We start from the raw sequence: 24,916 nt of genomic DNA on the forward strand, positions 1-24,916 counted from the left end.
GGCTAAACAGGTTCACTTCCGGGCGGAGCGCTAGCCAATCCTTTCCTCCCTTCTGGAGGAGGCGGAGCCTCTCTTTAAAAGGACAGAGTCCTTTTTCGACCGGTCCTGGAGAATCTCAGCTGGTTCAAGGTGGGATTACTGACCGTCGCCTGTTACTTTCCACGCCTTTGGGCTCTAACTAGAGGAGAGCTCCTTCAGCCTCCTAGGGAATAACGAAAGAGGAGACAGGGAGGACTGGTGAGTCTCCATAGGAACCTCCACCTGTTTCCGGTGGGCGTGTGTCTGTGTGTGTTTGTGTGTGTGTGTGCTTGTGTCTGTGTGTGGGGAGGGGGAGAGTACGGGCCGAGACGGGGGCCAATCTCATCTGCTCGGCGTTTCCCGGCGGCCCCCTCGCTGCGGTGGGTGTTGTACACAATCATCATGGCGGCGGCCGGAGCCCCGGATGGTGAGTATGGGGGGCAATCCCCGGGAAGAGGGGACTGGCGGGCGGGCAGCCTGGAGCCGGAGCTGTGGAGTAAGGGGGCGGAGGGGAGCGGCGGAGTCCCCAAGGAGGGCGGGCCGCCTGCCCGAGAGAGAGAGAGAGAGAAGGGGCCGGGCCCCTGGGTCGGCGCTGCGGGCTCCCCGCGAGAGGCCTGTCCTGGAGCCCGAGCCCGGGCTCCGGCTGGTGTCCCCGGGCTGCGTGGAGCGGAGGGAAGACGAGGCAAGAGGGTCGGCACCACCCCGCCCCCAGTGTCCCGCCCTCAGTCCCCGCGCGGCGCCGCGCGCAGGGCCCCGAGATGCCGTCGCCGCCTCCCCAGTCTCCAGCCTCGGTGTCCCGCGTACGTCCCCTCGAGGAGCAGCAGGAGGCCAGGGCGCCAGTGCCGCCGCCGCCCCTACCTCGCACTCTGGTGGGTTTTGTTTCGTGTTTAGAAGTCGAGGAGCCCGGCATGGAAACAGATGCCCAGAAACTGCAGCTCAACTGCGTGGACGCCGAGGCTGAGACCTCCTCCTGCACCTCCTCCTCGTCCTCGGCCCCGGCGGACAAGGGCAGCCTGCAAACAGACCAGCCTCAGGAGAACATAGCCACTGCCCAGGCCTCGGTCAGCAACGGCGACGACGCGGAAACCGAGAAGGAGCTGGTGGATCTAAAGATCATCTGGAACAAAAACAAATACGACGTTCGGGTGCCTCTGGACAGCTCGGGAGCGGAGCTGAAGCGCAGGATCCACTCCATTACAGGTTGGTGGTAGCCTTTGGCCAATCCTTGTGGGAGGGAGGCAGCATGACCAGTGGACATTGGAGCTGGCCTTGGAACTTATAACAGCAGCTGCATTCATATAGAGGCTTTAAAGTTTGCAAGAACTTTACAATTACATCGTTTGATCCTCACAAGAAAGTTGCTATCATGTTACCCAATTTACTCATGGGGAAACTGAGGCAGTTGGGGTTAAGTGACATGCCCAGGATCACAAAGCTGTGAAGTTTTGAACTCAGGACCACCTGACTCTTGTCCACTGCGCTACCTAGCTCTAGGACAATTCTTTTAAACTTGATCTAAGCATAGATTGCAGGATGGTAAGAGTGTATATATAGGTATATGTGTATGCACATATGTTTGTGTGCATATATAGTATGTGCCTGTATAATTTTGTTTCCTTTGTATTCATATATATTTTATTTTACACATTTAAAAATATTATTCTGAGATGTCCATAGGTTTTATCCACCAGTCAGAATGGTCCAAGACACCCTCAGAAAGGTTAAGATTATCTACTTTAATACAAACAACGTTTGCTTATGATAATTATAGTTCACTTTTTTTTAAATCTGGCTTTAAGGGTTGCAAAGTACTTTATAAAGGTTGTTTCATTTTGATATCCCTTCCCCCAAAAACCCTATGAGGTAGGTACAGTATTTTAACCTCTGTTCAGAAGAAGAAACTGAGGCCTAGAGACAATAAGCCACTTGCACAGCTCATCAGTATGTGAGAGAATTCAAACCTAAATTTTACTGATTTTTGAATAACACTTTGCCTTCCAAGTGGATATGGACTCCAGGTTATGTGCCTTTCTACCACACCCCAAAAATTCTAATTAAATTGGATATATACAAATAAATTCACCCTGATTTTCTTCCTCTCTCCCTTACTTAAGGACTACCACCTGCCATGCAGAAAGTTATGTTTAAGGGACTTCTACCTGAGGAGAAAACATTACGGGAAATCAAAGTGACCAGTGGTGCCAAGATTATGGTGGTTGGATCTACAATAAATGATGTTTTAGCAGTAAATACACCCAAAGATGCAGCACAGCAAGAAGCAAAAGCTGAAGAGAGTAAAAAGGAGCCACTTTGTAGGCAAAAGGTTGGTAACTTAATGATTAATGCTAAGAACTTGGGATTTGTGTCCTTTCTTAAAGCTTGACCTGTTGGTCCCATTCTTCCCTGAATAAGCTTTTTCTTGTGGTTAGTCAGTGCTAGAAATCCAAGATGGCATTTTGGATAGATAGCTCTTGAGTAAAATGGGAACTAACTGTTTTGCATCATTGTTTCATTAATCATTAGTGTATCCAAAGACTATCCGTATAAAATAGAGACACCATATTCCATGTTGTGGAATTGAGTTGGGATAATAATGTCTTCAGATATACCATGACATGACACAAAAAATGAGTTGGTGATCTATATCCCTTTTCAGATGAGTATAAGAATAGCTGGAAATAAATGTGCTCAGGTTCACTTGTTTAAGTAAAATACCCAGGATTCTTGCAGCCAAAAGTAATAGTTTTCATATGTGTAAGATATTCCCCTAAAACTGGGAAGTTCCAGATTATTTAGAACAAATTGTACCTACACTGTGGTGTTTACCTGACGTAAGATAAACCAAGAGCTCTTGGTCCTTTATACTTGCTGGGCAGAAAAAGTCAGTTTTAAACTACATCTAAAGACATTTCTTTTGTCCTGAAATCTGCAAAGTCTCCAAGCTCTGTTCATTTTATTTTATTGTCCTAGGTCCCCTCTGAAACTTTTCTTGCTATACAAATGTGTGAATCCATTAATATTTACTCTCCTAATTATTAATAGCCTAATCCTGTTTAACATATCATTTATTTTGTGAGCACAATATACCCTTAAATACAAGGTTTGTGTTTCTGACGCTGACTTAATAAGCCTAAAGCTTTTGCCCATAGTGTAACCTTCAAAAGGGACATGTAGAGAATGAGTCAATTATGCTGTTAATATACTGACTTATTTTCCTGATGAGCAAGTTATGAGGCATAGCACTGCCTAATGAGAGAAACCCAAACCTTTGATTATTTTTCAGCCTCTTTAAGAATATGTTGATATCAAGATAACTCACACAAAAACTGGAAAGGAATAGAAAATAGGTTATTCTGGCATTCTTGCTGTTCATAGTGAGAGTCATATTCTTTATTCTCCATACTCTGAAGATCCATCCTAATTGACAAAAACTCTTTAAGTACTAAGAAAAGAATGATTTAGGGAGGATGGAGAGGCACTTGGGTTCTCCTGACTCATTTAATAAGCATTATGTGAACAACCTTGGAAAAGTATTGGTGGATTGGTAAGGCTTTCTCTGATTTTCAAGCTATAGATTCAAAATCTGTGATAACATTACCATTCCCCCCCCCCCAAAAAAAAGACACAAACCTCTTTCCAAAAAAATAATATGTATATATCCAACCATACATTTAAGAGTTTAACTTGTAAGGAGAAGTTTTCTCTATACTTTTAAGGCTTTAATCAGTACCAAGCAAGAATCAGTTATTTTTTAGCATTCTTTATTTCTGAGAATTTAGAATTTACATACTGATTCTCTTGTATTTGTTTTGTCCAAACATATTTTGTATGCTGCTTTAGCCTGAGACTTGGCACTATATATGAGACATTTTCATTAGAAAATTACATTAATTCGCCTTAAGGGGATCCTAAAATTTTAAATTAAAAAAATATATATTCTCAAGCATTCAAATATTTGGAGTCTTTTAAACCAAAATATCAGGATAGGGATTTTCCCCCCCACTTAAGTCACCTAGAGATTTCAAATTGATACATTTGGGAGATAGCAAGGGCCACTAAGAAATAAATATTGTCGTATTTTTCTGCATTGAAATTTTCTGATTTATGTTCTAGCAACACAGAAAAGTGTTGGATAAAGGAAAACCTGAAGATGTGATGCCTTCTGTTAAGGGTGCTCAGGTAAGCAAAGCCCCTTGACCCATTGTGGTCATTCTGAAATCTGTGACACTATGGTTGGTCTTCTGAGATTCCTACAATTCTTCTTCCCCTCACCATTTGGGGGAAGAACAGTCTTATATAATAGCCTATATCCTATAGTTTGGTCCCTTGCTTCTTTGTTGTTCATTTTATCTATATGACAGTCTTCACTGCTATAGCAGTTTTGTTTTTTTACATTTCAGGAACGACTGCCAACAGTACCTTTATCAGGCATGTACAATAAGACAGGAGGAAAAGTGAGACTCACCTTTAAACTAGAACAAGACCAATTGTGGATTGGCACTAAAGGTAATCTGCTGTTGACATAAATTTATTTCTTCTGAATCCTTATGTTGCATATTCTAAACTAAACCTCTCTTTACTCTAGATATCACCCATTGTTCTATTAACTCTTTGACACATTTAAGTTCCGTTGTACCTCCTTTTGTTATCTTTAATCCCATATTAGTACCTCCCAATTAAGGATTCTCTTCCTAGGGCTATTACCTAAGAGGTGAGTGAGACAGTTATGCTATATAGCAAGTACTCTGGACTTGGATTCAGGTGAGAACTGGCTTTGAATCCTGATTCCAGCTTGTGTGACCATAGACAAGCTCTTAAAATCTTTGAGCCTCAGTTTCCTCATCTGTAAAATGGTGGTAATATCAACTTTTGCTTTGAGAATCAAATAAGGTTATGTAAAAAGTGCTTTATAAACACTAAAAATACAAATGTCAGCTACTCTTAATTATCTGTATTATTCTGTTTAAATTGTGACTTTGCTCAGGTGATCCTTAAATACCCAAAGAATACCTCCTTCGCATTGGTTATTCTATGGTAGTTCTCCTATTCTTTTTGGAAGGTAGAGAGAAGACTAGGAGATCCCTAGGATACTAAAAACAAATTTTTGTTAAAGTAGATGGTCCTGGGTTATTATGAAGGCACTCAAACCAAGCCTTGGAAAACTTATTGGTCTTCAGGTATCATTTGATGTCAGGTCAGATCATAACCAAGATCCCATGTCAGCTTTGGTGTCACAGAAACCTTAAAAAACTGCCTCAATTATTTACCTGCCCCAAAACATATAAAATCTTAGTTGCCTTGTCTTATAAACTTTCCAGCAGAAGATAATTGGATTTTAACCCTTACCTTCTGTCTTGGAATCAATACTGTGTATTAGTTCCAAGGCAGAAAAGTGGTAAGGGCTAGGCAATGAGGGTCAAGTGACTTGCCCAGGGTCACACAACTGGGGAGTGTCTGAGGCCAGATTTGAACCCAGGACCTCTGGTCTCTAGGCCTGGTTCTCAATCCACTGAGCTACCCAGCTTCCCCCTGGATTTTAATCTAGGTGAGCCTCAATGTCAAACCTAAATGCTGGATATTATCACACTGTTGATTCTTAGTCTAGGGTCATTCCCCAAGCAGTTGACTTTCCAAAGCATAAGTTGGTAGGGTTTTGTTTTGTTTTGTTTTGTTTTCCCCCTAGAACTGTGATTTTATCAATGTAGGAAGTTCCCCAGTGAAGAAACAGATGGGGGGTGGGGGGTAGCTAGGTTGCTCAGTGGATAGAGGGACAGGCTTGGAGACAGGAAGCCCTGAGTTTAATTCAGATAATTCCTGTTTGAATGAGACTATGCAAATTGCTTAGCCCCAATTGCCTAGCCCTTATCACTCTTCTGCCTTGGAAGTATCAACTCTGAGACAGAAAGTAAAGGAGTTTTTTGTTTGTTTCTTAGAACAGATAGATGGGTAGTCAGGGTCATCTGGCCAGTATGTGTCAGAGGCAAAACTTGAAACCATGTCTTCCATACTCCAAGGCCAGCTCTGTCCACTATACAGCAGTGTATCACTTTGGAAAAGAAGCTTATGTTTATATAAAGCTTTATAATCTATTGAGCATTTTCTTCCCAACAGCTCTGTAAGATATGGTGTACAATTATTAACTGCAGCCTTTCAGATGAGAAGTCTTGAGCTCAAGTTGTAACTTATCAAAAGTTGCATCCCCAGTAAGAACAACTGGGATTCAAACCCAGATTCTCTGATTCCTACTCCAGTGTTAATTCTACTACATCTGAGCCTCATTACTAAGTTTTCAAGGGAGAATGTTAGAAGTTGTAACTAATTTAGACAATATGAAATAGTAAACTGTTAGCTGGGATGGACCTTAAAAGTAATTTATTCTAACCCATTCATTTCATAGATGAGAAAACTGAAGTCCAAAGCAACATTTTTTTCCCTGCCCTGGGGCACAGCTAATTAGTAACAGGACTAGAACCCAGATCTCCTGATTCCCAGTTTTTCTTCTGAGTCTTTTACTATCTTTCCTCCTGTTTCTATTTTTGCAGCTATCATATGAGTGTCTTGTGTGTCTTTGTCTGTATATACTCAACGTGCCCAGGGTCTCTTTTCACTATTGCTTCATCTCACTACTGATCTGTTGTTCTATTTCTTCACTATCAAACTTTTCCTCTCCTGCCATCCTACTTGCTCCTATCCTTACTTGGCTTACCTTTGTATAGCCTCATTTTACCCCAGTTGCCACTCACTGCCCTCTTCTTTTCTCCTATTTTACCATCATTCCTAAAATTGCCATAAAACGTCTTTGGCCCATGCGTGATGCATGGTATCTGGCAGGTGTATGCTACATGAACTCTGAAAGATTTTTTAAGGTAATTTTTAATGTGTGTGTGCATGTTAGGGGTAGGGAGGAAACAGGGGAAGAATGGGAGGCAGTTACCTTGGGTATATTTCTGAGTAGAATAACATAGGATTTAAAGGTGGGAGGAAGAGACATGATTGGGAGATGTACCTAAGTGAAACTTCCTTAGGAAGTTTTGGTCTGTGTGAACCTAAAATATTTAACAACACACTCCCTACCTCCTACCTCCCCTCTCTGACCAAACCTGCTCCAGGCAGTAAAAGCACATCACACACATCATTGGGTTTTTGCAATTAGCATGCAAATATTGTGCTTGGGTTATTGAACTACAAACTTTGTATAATGCCAATAGAGAAAACTGTCCGTGTTCTTATAAAGATGGACTAAATACATATTGGCAAACATTCATTATCAGATGAGCCAACTGAGAAGTTTTCTACTTCCAAATAAGGTACTACTTGGTACATTAAAGAGAAGATTCTATTTGACTTTCCTTAGAGAAGAGAATGACCATAACGACAGGCTTTTGTGGGTGAAGAATAGTCAGTCTCCCTAAATCAGAAAGGGAAAAGAATTAGAAAAGAACCACAAGTGTTATTATAGAATCATATGTCAGATGTTCTGAAAGCAGAGTACCATTTAATAATCAGTATAATTCCTTTTAACTTAGAGCGAACTGAAAAATTACCCATGGGCTCCATTAAAAATGTGGTCAGTGAACCTATTGAAGGACATGAAGATTACCACATGATGGTAAGTAAGCTGCTGGCTTAGTAACAGAATCTAATCAGCCTTTAATTCCACTGAATTGACACTTGGAATTTTGTCCACAAAGAAAGAGAACTCTTGAGTCCACGGAATGGGCTGTTATGGACCCCCTTGTGTTTCATCTAATCCAACTTTGTGAATTTGTTCAAGGGTGACCCATTTCCATTTTCTCCTACATTAAGTCCTATTGTTACAGAGTAGACAGATTTCTCCAGTTGTCTCATAGGATATGTGTTTACTAATCCTTGTATTTGCACAACTTTGCTTTAAGACCAAATAAATAGAAGTGAAGAGTAGCATGGCTTGGGAATTTTCACTTTCAAGTTTGAGCCAAAAATAAAACACTAATTTGGTATAAGGAAGTACTCCAAGCAGTCAAGTGTTTGCAATGCTGCTAAGGTATGTCCTTTTTTTTTTTTTTTTTTTTTTTTGCAATCTTCGGACAACAGGGATGTTGCTGTAAGAGTTGAAAATGCATAGCAGTATGCTTTTTGTGTGATTTTGGGAATTTAAACAAACCTTTTGTAGATCTGTGCTTTTTGTACCCAGGCACTTAATTCAAAATATTTCCTTGAATCCAAATGGATTTCTTTGAAGGAGGAATCATAATGAACTGGAAGTGAAGGATAAACAAAGTAATTGCATAGCTCATTTAGGTATATCCTACTCTATATTTTTTTGGAAATGGTCTGAGGAAGAGCTACTGAAATAATAGTTACAGAACCAGGTTTCATTCTTTATGAAGACTAGGGTCCAAATCATGGTGAAAAGAGAAAAGACTGACTTAAAATAATGTTTTCTCCAAATTCCCTGGGCATTTGTCACTGAAGATAAGATCCAAATAAGTGGGAGGTTTTTGTTTTTGCCTCCAGGACTTTACATAATTTAATTGTGGAGATTGTTTAGGATTTTTTTTTTCAGTTGTCACCTCATAAATGTAGCAATATCAGCCCCTATCCCACTAAAGAAATAAGGGAAAAAATATATGTGATTCAGCAAAGAATGTTTTTGAAACTTTGTGTATTCCTGCGTGATCTGCCTATTGTAGGATTATAGAGAAGTAGGGAAAGCAATTACACCATGAGTGCTTTGTGCTTTCATTCTATCTACCTTCAGCTTCCATTGCCACCATAACACTGAAAGAATGGGGCTTGGATTGAGTGAGCTTCAGGGACAGACTATACATTTGGAATCCATCCCTCTTCCCCCTGACCTTTGATCAGTTACTTGGTGCTAGGTGAATTGCAGAGCCACTAATTAGCTTTGTCACCTTATCAAGGAATTGATTTGGCGCCAGGTCTGCCCTTGGTAGCTTTTAAAGTCTTGTAGTAAACGTGATTTTTTAAAATGAGCTCTTTTGATATTTCAAAGATGGCTTGAAGTCTTACATGCCTTTAAATTCAATGACACCATATCGGTCATCCCTGCCTAAAAATATCTAGTATGTTGCCATGAAAAAATCCTAAGTCTTTTTTTTTTTTTGCTGTTTTGAACATTATGTTTGACCCCAAAATTCTACCTTTCTTAGTCTAGCCAAGAAAGACTTCTGGAATATTGAGTGACAGGTCTAAAGGAATTTGCCCTTTTTGAATTTTGTTAGAAGGAGAGTGATTCATTGTTACTGCATAGTCAGAAAAATGTGTTCCACAATGTCTTAGGATCCTGCCTCTTTGGTGTCCCTGGCTCTGAAGTACTGCTTGGTTTCCTTTTTCCCTTTCAGGCATTTCAGTTGGGTCCCACCGAAGCCTCTTACTACTGGGTGTATTGGGTTCCAACTCAGTATGTGGATGCAATCAAAGACACTGTGCTGGGAAAATGGCAGTATTTTTGAAAGCACTTTCACCTCTGGCACAGGAGACTGACCCAAAGTGAAGGACATTGCTGGGAGAGGCCTGCAACATGCCTGGATTTCATAGTCCTGGAACTTTTATTAATTCAAATCTGAGGAGATATTGACTGAAGCCAGAGGTGATGTACTTTCACCATTAGTTTACTTTTAACTTAAAATTGCAAAATCCCTACCCTTCAGTCAGCTTCAAACCATATTTAAAGTGAATACAGTGGAAATCAATAAATCTTAATTCAGAACGCGTTGTGTGGAATACTCTTAAGTGTTCTGAGAGTAGATCTGCCAATTTCGTTTAAAACAAACAAAAAAGATCAAAATATATATCTGGGTTTTTTAATGTGATTTGAACTAAAAAAATATTTTCATAAATCTTTAGTTGCAAATGGTTAATTTTGGTTAATTTGTTGTGACAGAGTTTGAGGCACTTTTTTTTTTCTACATATAAACTGTAAATGGTATGCAAAATGGGGGGAAGGGGGGTTAGTAAGCCATATTTTTCTGGCCTTTGGTTCAGATTTGACCTGAACCCTCCCCTCCCTCTCAGCCTTCTCCATCTTTCCTTGCTTCCCTCACCCCACCCCCATCAGAATCAAGCTTTTCATTTTTATTTGTAAATCCAAAGATGACTTACTTTTCCTCTTCTCTGTATTTCACTACGCCTTCTCTTTTCATTTCCTGTGATCATTTTGGTTGTTTCTGTTGAGATGCTGACTGATCACACAGTGGGGGGTGGGGGAGAACACACCATTGGATTTTAAGCATCAAATCCTAGAGATGATCATTTCAGGGCATAGTGACCCTAAAATCACTCCAATCCCTCATTATTTCTTTTTGAAACAGCTGCTCTTGGCAAAATATCTTGCCCTGAGGTTCCAGATTCCCATGCAGATTGGCTGCCATCTTATTGTAGCTAACAGAATTGAGCAGCATCTCTAAAGTTTCTTGAACTATCTTGGGTGTGACTGATCCATTGTCATGACAATTTGTAGCAGAAATGAGAGCCAAGAGTCCTATACAGTTGCAGGTTTTTCTGACATGGCCTGTTACTTTATTGTGCTTTTCATTTGGCCACTATGATAAAGAAGAACTGGGTTTGGTTCATATAAAATTCCCTATCAGGTGGCCATGAACTCAGCTATATTCCTTTTTTTCTTTGGACATTACTTTAAAAAAAAATCTTAGGAAGTCTAACTTTAGTCATGCTTCCTCTTTCTTTTTTTGTCATTCTGCCCATCAGCCATTAAGTTCAAGTGTCCTTTATCTCAGGTTCAGTCACACTAACCTTTTCTACCCTGGAAAGGTGCTTGCCATGAGTTGAAGATATTTTAAAAGACAAGACTGACCCCATTGGACCAGCATAGCAAGAATTGCCCTTCTCACTTGTGTCCCTTGTGCTCCTGGTATACTTGGTCACCATTTTTTAATGGATTGGTAACTTCTGAAGCAAGAGGGAAAACTCCTGTGCTTCTTTCCCTTTGCTATTGTTGTCTTTGAAACCCCTTTCTATCAGATGCAGGCCACTGGGCTAGGTCTCCAAGCTTAACCTGTCAGCAGTGGCACACCTGACCTGCAAGTTTCAGGTGACCCCCTTCTCAATGTGTAGAATATATTTTAGTGTGTTGTTTTTGACTGAGAATGACTATGCAGTGTAAGCCAGTTGTGAGAGCTATTCTGTACCCTTCATGTCTAATGTGTAGTTTGGGAGTCCAGCTTACACAGGAAGAATAATCTGCTGCTTATTATATTGCAGTTGTTCCTAAGTTATTTAATGTATAGGAAAATCATTTTATTGTCAGTGAGGGTATAAATATTGTATATGTGTTGGAAGTTTCTTAGAAACTTTGTTTCCATCCTTTGAAAGTAGCAGTAACTGCAGCATTTGTATATCCAATTGTATATCAATGTTCCATCTCCCTAGCGGGAGATAGCTATGGTATATGAAGGAAAGATGTGTATGTCCTATTTGTCAGCAGCCCATCAGTGCTGCATCGTACAGCTCTGCAGACCAAATGATAACATAACAGCTAGCTTTCTGGCATTAGCATGGTCTTGGTTTTAGCTTTCTCTCTTTCTCTCACTCATTTCTTCATCTAGCAATGTCATTTGAGCAGGCATTTATTAAAACATGTTATGTGTAGAGCACTGTGCTAGGCATGGAGTAAAATATGGAGTTTATATAAAATATGATCCTTGTCCTCACAGTTCTCATAGTCTAGTACTCTGCATTTTCTTTTTAAACCCCACCCCACTTGCCTCTTCTGAAAGGAGAAAAAAATCCTTTTCTGTACCCTGCTTGCCTAAAATAATGCTTTCAGAGCTCCAATGGCATCAGTTGTTCCCCTTCATACTGTGAATGGTTCATGCTTTGGTGCATCACCTCCATCCAGCTGAGCCATAGTATTAAAATTGTTCAAGTTGTTTTCTATAGTCTACCATGTTCCTGAAAACCAAACTGCTTATCTGCCTATGGTCATTACACTAAAGTAGAATTTAAGTTTGGATGAATGATTTTTATTTTGTTGAGGTGTATGTGTGTGTCTTTTTTTTTTTAAGTGAAATGGTGCTTTTTCCTCTAGAAATAATTATTACATATTACATTACAATAATGTAAGTTACACCTTTTTCATATAGAGCTGTTCATAAGAGCCAGAGGTTTTAGGACGCCTATTACAAAGCTTCCTATATTTGGTAAGAGAACGTTGTAGAATTGTCTTAACTATATGGATGAGGGTTTGTATGTAGCTTTGGGGAAAGATCTGACTCAGGGAGAAGAGAAATAGAACTTAAAGGAAGCCATGAAAAAGGTGTTTGATTTAGGTCTGTGCCCTTTTTGGCATTCTCTATTGATATGTGTTACCACAAAATCAGTTCTGTTACTGGCCTCAACAGGTTGATTGAGCCTAGTGGATTTTTTTTTTCCAAGCAATTTATATACAAAGTAGAACCACAGCCCCTCCCTCTTAGAGGTAGGATAATCATTCCTTTCTTAGGATTATTTCTAGAGTAAATTCTTATGCCTTCTTTCTCTTCCCATCCCCCTCAATCATATGAGAAAAGAAATCTACCTTTTCTGAGTTTAGTTGATTTCCTTGCTGCAATGAGGTACATGTAATAATATAAAGAAAGGAGAATGGTTTACTCTGTACTGCCTTCAAATTTTGTTTTGTTTCCGCTTATCTTTCCCTCCCCCACCCCTAATTAGAGGGGGAAGGATAGTGAAAGCTTTGTAACAGAAGCAGATTTTCTTGGAAATAGAGGGAAAGCACATTTATAATTTGAGAGGCCAGATGCTCTCCACTTGATAGCCCATTCATTTCAGAGATTCTTACATGCTTCCTGTACTTTCTGTTCTTTCCAGAATATTAATGTCTGACCTTCAACTCCAGTATGTCATTTGTTACAGGCACTTGGTGAGGGCATTTTATAAGAGGGCAAGACACTGCTACTTTTCATTCTATCTCGTTCACCCTGCTCAAGTCAGCCTAGAAACAATAGAATTTGTAGAATTTGGAGCTCTTTGGTATTAAGTGAATCTCTTACTCAGATATGGAACTTTTCCTGGTAGCTGTAGCACATTTTTAATGAAATTGGACTAAGCTAAGGATGCACTTTGTTGTAATGCTTGGGCACAGTCTTAGCAAGATGGATTAGCAGAAAGCCAAGCCTTCTGTCGGTAATGAGTATGATGCCATGATTTTACATAGACTTCTTAGGGAGTTGCTGCTTTGCATTAAAAGGGCCAAAGAGATGAAGTTTCCCACATTGCCACATCTGTAAAAAGTTGCCATATTTCGACAAGAACTCTTTCTTCTTGTTCTAGCTCTAAAATGTATCTATTGAAACATCTCAGTATAGTGTCTGAACTCCCCTCCCCCTTGTTTGGTGTGCCAATTAAGCAGTGCAGGGTGGGCTTTCTTTGAACAGTCACAGCGCACAATTCCCTTTTTTTTTTCCCCTGTCACTGGTCTTACTCATCCATCTTGTCTTAGAGAAAAAATTTTTCTGGATGTCATGGGGCTTAGTGATACAGAAATTAATCTCCTGATAGGTTTGGTTCCTCTGAAGGGGTCAGGAGAGCTGTGGTGATGCAGCACTTGATGGCTTTACCTTCTAGGCTAGGTGTGGCTTCAGTGATTGTGATTTCTGACTGCTTTCTTACTTTGTAAGCAACTTATTTTTTATTTTGCAAAAAGAACTTCAGCTGCAGAATTATTTGAAAATGAAATAGACATAAGTACCACGTGGGTGGTGTTTTATTTTATTTTTAAATAATCAAATGCTTGTTTGGGGGTAAATGAAAAATATTTAGTCTATTAGATTTGCACTGCTGGATTTTTTAAGTGTAATCTCTACTGGTTATCTCATTGTTTATTCTGTAAGATTAGTCTTACCAATTAAAGTTTGATAATTAATTCTGTGTCTTTGATTTGTTTGTTTATCTTCCACAATGAGGAATAAACTGGATGTACTTCTGTTGGTAATCAAACTCTCCCAGCAACTGAGTGAGTCCAATTCAAGTCATCAAGGGAGACAAATGGGGCGAGAGCCATCTTTTTGCCAGCTTTGACTAACCATGTTCTAGTAAGAGAAATACACTATATATATGTATATATGGGAGCATGATCATTATTTATTTAGAGTGTAGGATAGCTTTATCCATTCGATAGTTAAGTACTATATAATTAATTGTACTTAATGTATGCCTACTAGATGCTTGGGATGCCTAGTTAATTGATATTGTTCTTATGGAATTTATAGTCTAACTAGGTGCTAAAAGAGGAGAGAGATAAAATCAACCAAGTAGTATTTTGAGCCCTTATAGAGAATCTAGCCCATCTTCAGACTGGCTTCACTTTGAACTCAGTCCAAGTTGGGGAAAATATTTAAGACCTTTAAACCCATTGGGTTTATTTACTCTTATTTTCAGTTAATATGGAAAAATAACTCCCTGCCTAGATATAGTTTGCCTCCTCAATATATCAGTCAAGTTTTCAAAATATCTTACAACAACTTTCAAGTAAATTTCATTTACTTTTATTCATAGTGTATACTTAACACATGTCTGGTAATTGTACTTTTTTTCCCCTTGTTCTTTCCAAAGGTCTTTATTTCCAAGTGTGACATTACATCATTTGGCCTTGACTAGCTTTTAATGATCTTCTGAAGTTGGCTAGCCCAGTCCTAGTAATTGCAAGAGTGAATTGGAGAAGGGAGGTGGTTGAGTTAATCTTTGAAGCTTTTCCTGAAGAGATGGGCTTTTGACCTGTGATTTCATTCTTTCCACAAGTATTTGAGCATCTCCTGTGTGCATAACCCTGTGGTGGACATAAAAATTAAAATCATAGACTGCAGAAATGTGTTTAATGTGTTATATGTGAAACAACTACAAGGTAACAACATAATTCAAACATTTTTGAAGCTTTGGTGTATACCAAATGATTGTTGGGGGGAGGGGAGGGAGGTACAGAATTCAGGTGACAGTCCCTCCTTCCCTCATAGTCTGTGACGCTGTCCTGCTTACAAGAAAACTGGAAATGCAAAATAAAGAAGAGACCATTGTGGGATTAGTCAGGAAAATTTTCCTTGATCAGGTGAGTTTCAAGCATTGTGTTAAATCTAAAGAACAGCATGGGATTCCTTCTCTAGTCCCAAGGGACAGTTTATAAAAGGATATGACTTTCTTCCCAGACAGTGCCCTAGTTGTCCTTAATAGCTCCAGAAAACTATTCTTTGAGAAGATTGGTAGGTTTCTTTGGGTAGTATGGGATTTCTGGTATTAAATGTTGGCATGTGCTACCAGACCCGGGTGGTATTTTGTTGCTTTTACTTTTTTTTCTTTAATACTTTTTTTTTAATGCCTTAGAGTGGGGGGATAAGCAGCTAAGTGGCTCAATGGATTGGCAGCCATGCCTAGACAGGAGGTCCTATCTGTCCTCAGATACTCCCTAGATTTATCACTCTGGGCAAGTCACTTAACCCCTACTGCCTAGCTCTTACTGCTCTTCTGCCTTGGAACTAATACACAGTATTGGTTCTAAGACAAAAGTTGAATTGTTTTTTTTTTAATGGCATCAATAAAACTGTTTAATTGTTTTCCTTTCCAAATACCAGATATTAACATAAAGTAAAAGGGGCAGGTAATTTTCTCTATTGATAGTTTAACCTCATACTTTGTCAAAGAAACTCTTTTTCTCTAATCCTTCTAAATATAACCTCAGACTACCACTACTAATAATAGTAGATAACATTATTTAGCACTTAGTAAAGCACTGTGCTAAGTGCATTAAGTAACATCTCATTTGAACCTCACGACAATCCTGGGAAGTAGGTACTATTATAAGCCCCATATTACAGATGAGGAAACTGAGGTTTTGACTTGCCGCCTGTGGTCAAGCAGCTAGTAAGTGTTTGAGACCAAATTTGGACTCCCAAGTTTGCCTCAGTCCAGTCCACTATAAAGCCTTCATTAACTAGTCATCAGCCTTCCTAATTTCTTCTATTTAATAATTGTTATAATCTATGCTAGACTAGAATGGAAAAGCTACCCTTTACTATCTGACCCTTCCTCTCCACATCCTCTGTTGGCACCTCTTTGTCCTCCTACCCCCAACACAAACACACACACACACACTCGCCCTCCCTCTCTTCCAAGATCCATTCTTATCTTTTCAACTTATCCTGTGCATATATAGTTTTATAATTACTAGAAAAGGGGGTGAGGTTCCCAAAGTTCCCATCTATAAAAAGGAAATGCAGCATTCCTTTCCCCTAGCTGCTTTCCTCCTTTAAGAGATCTTAAAACTGGAATTGTAGGATAAATGAAATCACAAGTGGTGCCAGCTAATAACTACAGGTTACACAGTCTGTTCCCATATTCTGTTTGCCACAGTAATCTGAACTTAGGGATGCACTGAAGTTTGGTACTTTTGGTTTCATAAAAATACCCAACTTTTGACTTAAAATAAAGATCACCCTGTTCCACTTCTCTCCTACTTCAGCCTGCTTTCTATATGCAAGGTTAAGAAAGGATCTCAGTTTGAGCTGCAGATTGTAATGAAATCACTTTCCTTCCCCCCCTCCAGGTCAGTCAGAGCTGTCAGCATGACCCCCTCCAGCCGACTAGCAGCACTTTATTACCAGAAGCGGTCTCCGAATGTGACTAACAGGGAAAGGGATGGGAGGTGGATACTGGACAAGGACAGACTCAAGGGATGACCTCTTCAGTTTGCACAGACATAGGGTGTTGGTCAGAAAGGCAGGATCAGAATCCATAATATCACAAAGGGCCTAGAGAGGGGGAACAAAGATATCTGAAACCTAGACCCCAGAATGAGGCCCCAGCCTTAAGGCTTGAGGAGGGTAAGTGGAGAACAAATAATTCTTTAAATCAAAGAAGTGGGTCAAATGAAAAATGTCAATCAATGTCAAAATCAAAAAGGTTTGATTTTCATAAAAGTGCAGGTTTACAAAGGAATTATTAAGGAAAGCTAGGTGTGTTTGGAGGACCTTTTAAACTTTTGAGATTAATGTCAGGGAAGACCCCCCCCAAAAAAAGGCCATCTCAAATTATACGAAGCTGAATCTTATGTACCCATAAAAGAAAAAAATTGGGATGAACTTTCGGGTAACTTAAGTTGGGTTAAACACTGTATTTACTTGGTCTTCACTGGGTAAAGGGGAGAGCAGATTTAGCAACAAACTGGGGCAAGAAGGCACCAGTACAGAACAATGGGGCACACAAGCCAGCCACCTTATCAGTTTTCCTAACTGACTTTCAGAGTCTGAGCTTACCCAAAAAATGAACTAATTAGTATATTACAAAGACTCCAAGTAGACGACATATCTGGGGCTATGAATATAACCAAGTCAGTGTGCTAGAATCCTAGACAACTTTAAGGATTAAATTAAAAGAGCTTAGATAATGCATACTGTGTGACCGTTTTCATCTTTATGTACTGATAATTTTATTTTTGAGTTTGTATTCTTTTCCCTCACAAATAAACCCTAGAAAACACCTTGTTGTTGTCTGGAATGTATGATGAGAGTAGAAAGGAAAGTGAGGGATGGATTTGATCATGGTAGCAATATTAAAAAGGGGGGCATGTAATTAGGATTCAGATGGGACAACTTCACTAGAAGAACCACCAAGAGGCTCATGGGTGAAGAGACTTGGATGGGGTTAGTGATCAGGGAAGACCAAGGCAATGGTGAAAGCTGAAGTCCTAAACCCACCCCTATGGAGATGCTCCTGCCTGGGGAAATGACTGAATTAAGTTTCAAAACTTTCCTCTCTGCTATCTTGGGGCCTCTGCTTGCTACCCTCTTGTTCCGTGACTATTGTTAGTTGGCCAAGTTGGGCTGAAAATGGCATATATATGACCTGTATCCCTGGGTTATGAGCCCAGTTCTCACTGAGGACATTTCCTGTAATAGTGTTCTGGCTGATTCTTCTTGGTAGGACCAGACCTCTACTATTCTTTAATCTTGGACAATACCTAATTTCCAGCAAGTTTCCTATAAGTTACTGTTTCAAACTGCTGGCCTCAAGAGAAGAAACTACCCTTTTCCTTCCTAAAGAGAGCACCACATACTTTGCCAGGAAAAAAAAAAATGAAATTACCCTATATAGCCCTACTGTACCCCAAAACTGCCTATTTCATTCTTCAGTGCAGTCCTTTGTCAGCAGATGGTTCTTAAAGGCTCCACACAGCCTTTACATTTATCCCTTTGCAGGTAATGCCCATGTTTATAATATATATTTAGTTTCCTTCATGAGCTTTAGGCCTTCATCACCAGCAGCTCATTGGGGATCACTTTAGTGTTTTGTTAGCATCTGCCTCTCCTCCAACCTTTCTACTGAACATACCACCATCTTAATCATCCAGATAAACAACCCATTCTCTTTCCTTAAATTTTCATTCTTCCTCACCCTCCATATCTAATAGATTTCTGAGTCTTATTAAGGCCCACAACCCTGGTGTAGGTACCTACTTGCTATTTTCCAAACTGTATTCTGTCTCCTTTGTACCTTGGTTGGTGTGTGCCACCTGCCTTTCCTCCTTGGGTATCCACCTGCCACCCAGTTCTCACGTATGGCTCCAAGAAGCTGGAGCACTCCCAGCAGCCACAGCCCTGTAAATAACAGGCCTCAGATCTGTTGAGTTGGGGGGTGTCTGTGTACTTCAGGCCTTTTTGATGGCTCAAGCAGACTGGATCCTTGGAGCTTGGTTAGACGACAAAAAAACTAAGATCATCCATTGCATCCTGAGCCAACACCAATCATCTTAACTTTTGCCAGTCTCTGGGCTCTGATGACTGGAAGAGTAAGGCAGACAACTGCAACTCTGCTTCACTTAAATCCAATTTATGTTCCAGTTGAAAGACATCCCCAGTGATGCCATTTCAGTTCCCTTCCAGTATGAAGGACAACATACCTACCCAACCTGCCTACCACTTGCTTAGGATGTGCTCCTTCCTCATCTCTGCCTCTTAGAATCTTTAACTTTACCTGCTAGGCTTAATTCAGGTATTGCTTTCCGGGGGAAACCTTTCCCAACCACCCCCCCACCCCCAACTCCCTATCTCTTCTCTCATTTTCTCCAACTTTTCATTGTATAATGTATCCTCTACACAAAATGTAAACCTCTTGAGGATAAATAATTTATATTTTCTCTACTTTTCTTTAAACCCTTACTTTCAGTCTTAGAATCAATACTCTGTTGGTTCCAAAGCAGAAGAGCTGTTGGGGCTAGGCAACAGTGGTTAAGTGACTTGTCTGGGGTCACATGAAGTGTATGAGGTCAAAATTGAGCCCAGGACCTCCCATCTCTAGGCCTGGCTCTCAATGCACTGAACCACCCAGCTGCTCCTGGTGCCTTCTACCAAGGTGCTTATGGAATTAACTCCTGGTCCCTTCCTTTTCTGTACATCTCCCCTCCACCTCCCTGCTTCCCCCAGCAGATCAAATGGCTTCATGCACTTTCCCTCTTCTCTAGCATCAGTTTTTAAAAGGAACATGGTTGTGACATTTTACCCTAATGGTGGAATTTCAAATCATCATTCTGGGCATCGTTGCTGCTTTGGCCCAGCATCAGATACTATTTCCCCGAGAAAAAGAATTGTATTGACCTCTTCCAGGCTTCCCCTTAGCCCTAATTTCCCTGTGGGGGGTGTTTCTGGAAGATGTTGGCTCAACTTAGGAAAACTGGTGACCCAAGTCCCATGTCATTATAACGAAAACCTCAGGCGTTGAAGTTAAAGGACTTCCCCCATAGCGAGGCGGCTGTCAGAACTGGGATCTAAACCAGGGTTCCCTACGTTGAAGTCCCCCATCTACCTCCTAGGGCGTGCTGCTCAACGAGAGTCTTGGGGAGCCCTACCGCTGCCTCCCAGCCAACGCGGATCTCGGTGTCCCCAGGGCGGACCTTTCCACGCCGCACTTCCCCACTTCCACAAACCCCCAGGGCCAGGGCCATTGGCCTCAGAGCTGGGTCTGGGAGTGGAGGGCGGGCGCTAAAGGCAAGATCCGCCCCCTTGGAGGTGGCTCTCCTACCACTCTTGCGGCTGGGTCGAGCTCCGGTAGCCCAAAGCACTCCGTGCCCGGTCCTGCCAACACAGCCCTTGGTGGCGGGCAGCATGCCAGCCTAGCACTTGGGCAGCAGTCGCCAACGTTGCCCGCTGTGCCCAACGCGATGGAGGGGGCTGGCTTCCTGCTCCGTCTCCTGGCGCTACTCTGGCTGTGCCCGCTGCAGGTGAGATGGGTACTCCCGGGTATGCGCCCGGTCACGGAAGGCTCTACGCCGGGGCAAATGCTTATATTCCCCAGCTCAACCGTAATGGGGGTTGGAGTGGATGGGAATGGGCTCCAACTCCTCTGCCTTCCTCCGAGGGAGGGAAGGAGCCGGGCAAGCCTCCCCCAGCCCCCTGAGGAATCCTGGGCCTGGCTCGAGGGGTGGGGAGGATATCCAGGTCCCCAGAACACGGCTGACTGCATAGATGAGAGGTGGGAGGTACGACGAGGCTCGAGCCCATTGAGACCCGAATACAGCGGGGATCCAAGCTCTGGGATTAAGCCTCCAGACTGGCCCCAGCATCCCCCGAGGATTCTTCCTGCTCTAGAAGTCTATTCCTCTCCCTCTGGAGAGGTGGAGTCTATTCCTCTCCCTCTTGTGGAGGTGCTCCCCCTCGTCTCTTCAGAAGCTTACCTTTCCCAAGAACTAGCCGGGGACTGGAACAAATGGGAATGTGGGCTAGGCGGGAGGCTGCTGGGGAAGATGGGGCGGGGGAGGTGCCGGGAGGCCCCTGGCTCTGCTACTTCTACTTCAGTGAGTCGGATCCAGCGCCGGTGCTAGCATGAGCATCCCTAGGATGAGGGCCTTGGTCCTAATTCCCGCAAAGAATGCTGACTACAGCCAATAGCTGAGGAGCACCAAAAAGCCCCAAAGACGGGGAGGAGGTGAAAGATTTAGCAAAGTTTATCTTCTTCCTCCTATAAAGGGAGGACAAAAGGGGAGGGGGGGTGGGATCAAGTCAATGCTAAGTAAATTCTCAGAGAAACCAAGGGAGAATGGAGGGGCATCTAAGAACCCCCATCCCACACGCACTATCCGTGCCCCCATCCCACCATCCCCAGTCCTTAGCTATGGAGGGATGGGACGGTGTCAACTGCCCTTTATAGTCCCCTTCTGGGCCCCAAAACATTTCTCAGCCCTGCCCAGCCAAGGTGAAGAAGAGAAACCTGTATGTACTAAGGGGAAGAATATGGTTTCTGACTGCGATAGGATGCTGCAATGGGCAGGTCTTTTGTGGAGTAGGGAAATAGCCTTTGAGAATGGAAAATAGTGATAGCCTCCGGGAGGAGGTCAATGGCCAGGGATGGAGTCCCTCCACCAGGAGGAAGACTGAGGCTGCCAATCCTGAGCGGCTTTGTACTCTGCTGTTTGCTCAGCCTTGCCCTGTTTGCCCAGGGAGTGGCAGCGGCAGCAGCAACAGCAGCAGGTGGGCGAGCCTGGCAGGTTAGCCGGATGTAATGGGAGCCTCTGCAGGGGGCTCAACCCTCCCAAGCTCCATACAGCTTGGTTTTGTGGCCCCAATACTTCCTGGCACCAAAACCAGCCCGGCCAGTTGGAAGAGAGGAAGAGATGTCGTCTGGAGGGAGAGAAGTCTTCAGCCTCTGGCTGGGAGGAGAGTGGAAGGAATTGGGAAGGAAGAGGCTTCCCTGGTGACTCACCATCAGTTAGCCCCATCTCTGGGCTCCCCCCTCCCTAGCCTTTCCCTTTAGTTGTATAGCTTCTGGTTTGATTCCATGTCTGTGTGTTTCTTGCACCAATTCATTTACAGGTTGTCTTCCTCATTAGGACGCAAGCAGAGCCTATGGGACAAAACCATTGTCCATAGCAAAGCTCTATTCCGTCCTACGGGGCTGATAGCCATCCAAGGAAATGTGAGCCTGGAAGGCTTGGGGGGAGGGGGGACAAAAAACAGCTAGGGTGTTGGTGGGGGTCAAAGTGCCTCTGGGTGCCTCCCCTGTACTCTTGTTCTTCATGCTGAGGCCTGTAGGGGAAGACAGGAAGCACCCCTGAAAGCCTGCTCTTCATATCCACTCTGGATGGGAGTCTGCACGCTGTTAGCAAGAAGACCGGTGACATCCAATGGACTCTGAAGGATGGTGAGTCAAGCCCTGGCAGACAGTTGATGTTCCCAGAATGGGGAGAATAATGGTATTCACTTACTTTAAAAAAAAATGTAAAACCCTTACCTTCTGTCTCAGAGTCATTACTGTGTATTGGCTCCAAGGCAGAAGAGTGGTCAGGGCTAGGCAATGGGGGTCAAGTGACTTGCCCAGGGTCACACAGCTGGGAAGTGTCTGAGGTCAGATTTGAACCCAGGACCTCCCATCTCTAGGCCTGGCTCTCAATCCCATGAGCCACCTAGATGCCCTCTCTACTGCTTTCTAAGGGTGCCCAGGTCTAGACTTGAGTAACAACAGGTTAGGAGGTCCCTCAACCTGCAGCTTCCAAAATTTGGGGTTGGAATGGAGTTGTAGTATTTACTATGGGTGTGGATTCTGGGGGGGGGGCAGGGACACGAGCACTTTATTCCTCAGTAACCTCGTTTCTGCAGATCCCATCATCCAGGGTCCTGTATATGCCACAGAGTAAGTATCCTCGTGACTATAACTTTAGGGGGGCGAACAAGGTTCCAGGATGAGAGAGGATGTGATTTTTAGCATTTGGGGATGGGAATGCTGGGAAAGAAAAATCAGGATTCTGTACAATCAAAGAGCAAGGAAAGGGAAATAATGTTTGGGGTGGAGGGTGTTGAGGACATGGGATTAGAGTCTAAGGCAAGGGAAGAGAGGGAGGGAGGAAAGAGCAGACTTAGCTGAGATACTAGATGGGAGTAACTCATATTTTGGAGGGGAAATGGAGGAGGGCAGTTTGAATTCGAGGCAGAAGGAAGATGATTTTGATCAAATAATCCTCCAACCTCTTCTGCTCTCCCAGGGACAGCCTTCCTCAGGCAAAGGGCATCAAGCCAGTGTCTTGTTGATCGCAGTCCTTGGGATCTGCCTTCCCGTCTCTCCTCCCCACCTCTAACATCCCACTCCTCCATCTTCCCCAGACCAGCCTTCCTCCCTGACCCTAGTGATGGCAGCTTGTACATCTTGGGAGAGGAAAGCAAGCAGGGCCTCATGGTAGGTGCCCCATCCAGCCCTTCCGTGGGGATGTTTGGGGAAAGGTCGCAGGAAGTGGACACAGATCAGAATCCAAGAGAGAGAAGCACCAATTTCTTCCATCCAGGAAGGACCTGGACCTCCCCTCTGGAACAGTCAGGGAAAGCCGAGTAGAACGATAGAGTCTTGGGATCCTTCCCAGCCAGCTTAGGCTAAGCTCACCCCCTTCCTTCCTCTTCCCTCCCAGAAACTCCCATTCACCATCCCGGAGCTGGTCCATGCATCCCCCTGCCGCAGCTCAGATGGTGTCCTCTACACAGGTACGGGGAATCCTGCAGTTCACATCTGACTTCTGAACCCTCACATCCCATTCTCCCCTCCCCCGACCCCTTCCCTTGCCCTCCCACGCCAGGCTGGCCTCGGACCCCAGAGTGGGGGAACACATCTGAGGAGGACCGGAAGGGCGCCATGACGAAGTATGAGCAGGGGCTCTTTATTGTGCACTCAGCATATTTCAAGGGAGGACCCTGATTCTCCCCTCCTTCAGGAAGGAAGCAAGACACATGGTTCATGGTGGACCCCAAGTCAGGCAAGAAACAGACGATGCTGTCCACAGAGACATGGGATGGGCTCTACCCCTCAGCCCCTCTTCTCTACATTGGCCGCACACGTGAGTGAGAACGTTAACTTTATGTCCAGAGAGCAGACCCAGGGAGCCTTTGTCCCACATCGCGATACAGCAGCAATATCACCAGCCCGCTAAAGAATGGATCTAGCAATGGGTGCCCCTGGGAAAGGCTCATTTATTTGCATGTGCCTCCTACCTAGATAGGAGCATTCATCCACAATGAGAACATTTATTTTCACTCACTTACTATGTGCCAGGCACTGTGCTAAGTGCTGAGGCTACAGAGGAAGTTTAAAAAAAATAAATAAAAAGTACTGCCCTCAAGAAGTCACATTCTAATGGTGGAGATAGCAAGAAAATAACCTGATATATACAAGTTATATGCAGAATACACGGAAAATAATGACAGAGGGGGACATCCACGTGGCTCAGTGTGAAGAGAGAGCCAAGCCTGAAGACTGGAAGTCCTGGGTTCAAATATGACCTCAGACACTTCCTAGCTGTATGGTCCTGGGCAAATCTCTGAACTCCAGTTGCCTAGCCTTTACCACTCTTCTGCCTTAGAACCAATACTTAATATAAATTCTAAAATAGAAGGCAAGGATTTTAAAAATAAAAAATAATTTTTAAACTTTTTTATTTTAATAATAAATTTCCACATAAGTTTATTGAAGTTATATGATCCATATTGTCTCCCTCACTTCTTCTCTCCCCTCTCTCGAAGCTGACAAACAATTCAGTCTGGGTTATACAAAAAGCAAACAAATAACGATTTTTAAAGAAGTCTGTTTTAATAGTCTAAGACAAAGCTGAGGATATAAACAAGGGTTGTGGCTATGTGAATTGAGAAAAGGGGACACATGCAGGGTGTCCCAAAAGTCTTATATCGAAAGAGCTTAAAACTACACTCAGATTTTAGGGACATTCTGTATGAGATGTGGTGAAGGTAGCAACAATTGGACTGGATGCGTGGGCTCAGCTGGAAAGAGGAGTTGAGGGTGACACTGAGAGGGCCTGAGAGGAAATAGGGGAGCTGGGAAGAGGAAAGGGTTGGGGCTAGAAGAGAAGCTCCATTAAAAGTTCTGTTTCAGACATACTGAATTCGAGATGCCTTCAGAACGT

The 24,916-nt window shown here is 42.7% G+C and overlaps 2 protein-coding genes and 1 long non-coding RNA gene across 5 annotated transcripts in view; all 3 read left to right on the forward strand.

Moving 5' to 3' along the window:
* Positions 1–96: 96 nt before the first annotated feature.
* Positions 97–13,903, forward strand: UBFD1 (ubiquitin family domain containing 1). Of its 3 annotated transcripts, XM_007498772.2 has the most exons (8): positions 311–445; positions 910–1,218; positions 2,133–2,341; positions 4,132–4,197; positions 4,419–4,524; positions 6,850–6,884; positions 7,545–7,627; positions 9,363–9,500. In XM_007498772.2, the coding sequence occupies exons 1-7, from the start codon at positions 421–423 to the stop codon at positions 7,623–7,625; spliced, it is 831 nt and encodes a 276-aa protein (XP_007498834.1). In that variant the 5' UTR covers positions 311–420; the 3' UTR covers positions 7,626–7,627; positions 9,363–9,500. The 3 variants fall into 3 exon arrangements, with proteins under 3 accessions (XP_007498833.1, XP_007498834.1, XP_007498835.1); XM_007498771.3 differs by lacking the exons at positions 311–445; positions 6,850–6,884 and adding an exon at positions 97–237 and having other exon boundaries at positions 9,363–13,903; XM_007498773.3 differs by lacking the exon at positions 6,850–6,884 and having other exon boundaries at positions 9,363–13,903.
* Positions 13,904–14,887: 984 nt separating this feature from the next.
* LOC107649595 (uncharacterized) lies at positions 14,888–17,505 on the forward strand. The gene is made up of 2 exons (XR_001623496.2): positions 14,888–15,082; positions 16,574–17,505. It is a non-coding gene; the product is annotated as an uncharacterized LOC107649595 (long non-coding RNA).
* A 2,337-nt stretch (positions 17,506–19,842) lies between these two features.
* ERN2 (endoplasmic reticulum to nucleus signaling 2) overlaps positions 19,843–24,916 on the forward strand; it is a 35,757-nt gene continuing 30,683 nt past the window's right edge. Inside the window, exons 1-6 of the mRNA XM_007498764.3 lie at positions 19,843–20,242; positions 22,050–22,158; positions 22,614–22,647; positions 23,115–23,187; positions 23,414–23,486; positions 23,714–23,836. Coding sequence (XP_007498826.2) covers positions 20,183–20,242; positions 22,050–22,158; positions 22,614–22,647; positions 23,115–23,187; positions 23,414–23,486; positions 23,714–23,836 — 472 coding nt within the window. The 5' untranslated portion in view covers positions 19,843–20,182. The remainder of the gene's footprint in view (positions 20,243–22,049; positions 22,159–22,613; positions 22,648–23,114; positions 23,188–23,413; positions 23,487–23,713; positions 23,837–24,916) is intronic.

The sequence above is a fragment of the Monodelphis domestica genome, chromosome 7, assembly GCF_027887165.1.
Source record: "Monodelphis domestica isolate mMonDom1 chromosome 7, mMonDom1.pri, whole genome shotgun sequence".
In the NCBI taxonomy this organism is placed as follows: Eukaryota; Metazoa; Chordata; class Mammalia; order Didelphimorphia; family Didelphidae; genus Monodelphis; species Monodelphis domestica.

Bases quoted from the DNA above. Each gene is read 5' to 3' on its own strand.
- UBFD1 (XM_007498773.3), top strand. From the start codon at position 421: ATGGCGGCGGCCGGAGCCCCGGATG. The intron at 1,219-2,132 runs GTTGGTGGTAGC...CCCTTACTTAAG, and splicing joins CAGGATCCACTCCATTACAG to GACTACCACCTGCCATGCAG. The intron at 2,342-4,131 runs GTTGGTAACTTA...TTTATGTTCTAG, and splicing joins AGCCACTTTGTAGGCAAAAG to CAACACAGAAAAGTGTTGGA.